Here is a 2,836-nt window from a genome sequence, read left to right as displayed (position 1 = left end):
ATATATATATATATATATATATGATATATATATATATATATATATATATATATATATATATATATATATATATATATATATATATATATGTATACAACGAAGAGAGAAAACAGTGTCATGTGCACATTATGTGTAATAGTGCACAATGGCTTCACCAATTTCTTGTTTAAATATTATGTGTGTAGAAACGTTGTACATGCCTATTAGAGTTAAACATTTTCTTCTCTTCATTTTTTGTGAACGATAAGTAAATTTTTTAAACAATAAGTTGATGAAGTTTGATATTTCTCGGAGCTGATGTGTCTGTTTCGAAAGTTGTGGCATAATTCAACAAAGGTTTCATTTAATTCAGTATCGATTTCATCTAATTCCAATATCAATTTCATCTCTCTTTTTTTTTGTGTGTGCATAATATACAAAACAGGATATTGCATTTTCATCCGAGCAAGTCACGACTGTCGACATATAATGTACTTTTTGCTGCCTTTTTTTAAAAACAAATTACACGTTGTGTTTTCTCCCCATGTTTCCCTTTTCACGTTAGTTTGGTTGTTTGTTTGTTTGTTTTTTCATAGCGTTACAAAATCTTTGAGATGAGTAAGGTAAAGACAGAGGAGGAACAATGGGCAGGGAAATAGATCTCGAGAATATTTGTTAAAGTAGCATATTTAACACGCACTCCCCCCCCCCCCTCCTTTTTTGTGCAAACGTTTGTCAACCAAGGAGACGTGCTTTCAAATTGTCAATATATTATTTAGGAAAAGAAAATGAACAATTCTACGACAAAAACCAAAAGAAAACTGATTATTATGAATAAATATTACAGGCTTCGGTACCCTGCACATGATTTCTCTCTCTCTCTCTCTCTATCTCTCTCTCTCTCGCTATCTCTCTCTCTCTCTCTCTCTCTCTCTCTCTCTCTCTCTCTCTCTCTCTCTCCCTCTCTCTCTCTCTCTCTCTCTCTCTCGCTCTCTCTCTCTCTCGCTCTCTCTCTCTCTCTCTCTCTCTCTCTCTCTCTTTCTCTCTCTCTGCCTCTGATATGAGTTTAGAAGGGGAAAGGGGGAGGGGGGAGGGCGAAGATACGTAATAAATAGATTTATCAAGTCACATCTTGAATGTTGGCATAAGTCATGATCATACGACATGGAATGCATAGTCTCGGTAACCACAACTAGAGTGCACAAGTTTCTTTTTTTATCCTGCGTGCGGTTTTACTAATTATTGCCTCTTTTCTGTTATACCCTACGTGTGCAGTCTACCGTTTGTATTTAACTTTCTGCTTGTGTGTTTGTTGCTAATCTAATTTTGCTCCATTTCATTCATTTCTTTAGTTGTTGTTTCTTTTAATATCCATACCCCTTTTGTGTTTCTTTTAATATCCATACAATATCCATATCCATGTTTTCTTGTTGTTGTTTTTTTTTTTTTTTTTTTTTTTTTTTTTTTTGGGGGGGGGGGGGTTCTGTGTGTGTTGATTATTACTAAAGTTACTGGTGTATCATTGTCGTACCCAAATCCTTTCTGATGAGACTGCAGCGAGTTCATTTAAATTTTAGTTTATTCAGTTACTTCGTGTGTGGTTGTTTGTTTTTACTTTTAGTCTAATTTTTTTAGAAGTTGCATCTCAAAATTTTAATTATAATCGTTCAAACAGAGCACAAAGAATTATGTATCATGTACACTGTTCACACGTGCACTCAATCACACACGCCCGCACTCATACACGCACTTACGTTCGCGAGCGCACACACTCACGCACACCCACGCGCACACACACACGAATACACACACACGCTCACAAACACACACGCGCGCGCGTGCTCGCACGCACGCACGCACGCACGCACGCACACATACACAAGCATAATTCATATTCTTGTAAATGCTCCAATCTTATTTTTTGCTTTGGAATTGTTTTTAAGGTATCATTAGTTGTTCTTTAAGAATCCAGCGTTGTGCCACACACGAGTTTGTGGTGTGTGTAGTGCGTAAAATTTGACTGAACATGCTGGTTTGTATTTTGGTATTTGAGTTTGAGTATACATGATTTCCTTTGCTATATCTTATAACAGGCTCAACAACAAGTCCGGCAGAGACATCCACTGTGCCAACCCCATCTTCGTCAACGTGTGTGGGTAAGGTCTTTTTGTGTTGTTTTATTTTGTTTTCTTTTATTTTGTTTTGCTTTTTGTTTGTTGCTGTTTTGTTTGGTTTTGTGGGGGTGGGGGGGGGGTTGCTGGGTTGTTGTTGTTGTTTTTGGGGGGTTGTTGTTGTTGTTGTTGTTTTTGTTGTTGTTGTTGTTGCTATTGTTGTTTGGGAGGGTGGTGGTGCTTAACTCATCTTACTGAATTGAATTATTTTTTGCTAGGTTCATATTTAGGTAAACATATTGATCTGTATAACAAAATTTGTTTAATAATCTTGTGCAAGCACATATTGTTCAAATATTCCAATTGTCTACCTCTTCTTCCTCCTGTTCCCCATCCTCCTCTGTGGGTGGTTGGCGGGTGCTCTGGTGTGGTTTTCTTCTGATTTCTATCAAACATCTATCGTCTTTATCTCCCCTCCTTCTTTTTTGTGTTTGTTACTCTCTAGTAACACCTCTAATCTTCGGCACTTATATGACCTTATTGAGTTGCAAGGGCCATAAAACTCTTACTAAAACATACATCCTCCTCATCCTCCTCCTCCTTTTCCTCCTCCTCCTCCCCCCCCCCCTTCCTCCTCCTCATCCTCCTCCTCCTCCCCCCTCCTCCTCTTCCTCCTCCTCCTCCTCCTCCTCCTCCTCCTCCTCCTCCTCCTCCTCCTCCTCCTCCTCCTCCTCCTCCTCTTCACC

General features: G+C 38.4%; 1 protein-coding gene across 2 annotated transcripts in view; it reads left to right on the top strand.

Annotated features, from left to right (window-relative positions):
• LOC106014199 overlaps positions 1 to 2,836 on the top strand; it is a 100,180-nt gene that overhangs the window by 72,949 nt on the left and 24,395 nt on the right. For both annotated transcript variants that reach the window (XM_035973992.1, XM_035973989.1), the window contains one exon: positions 2,073 to 2,135. In XM_035973992.1, coding sequence (XP_035829885.1) covers positions 2,073 to 2,135 — 63 coding nt within the window. The remainder of the gene's footprint in view (positions 1 to 2,072; positions 2,136 to 2,836) is intronic.

The sequence above is a fragment of the Aplysia californica genome, unplaced genomic scaffold (assembly GCF_000002075.1).
Source record: "Aplysia californica isolate F4 #8 unplaced genomic scaffold, AplCal3.0 scaffold00002, whole genome shotgun sequence".
Taxonomy (NCBI): Eukaryota; Metazoa; Mollusca; class Gastropoda; order Aplysiida; family Aplysiidae; genus Aplysia; species Aplysia californica.
The sequence above is the reverse complement of the archived record's forward strand: the minus strand, read 5'-3'. Positions and strand labels throughout refer to the sequence as shown.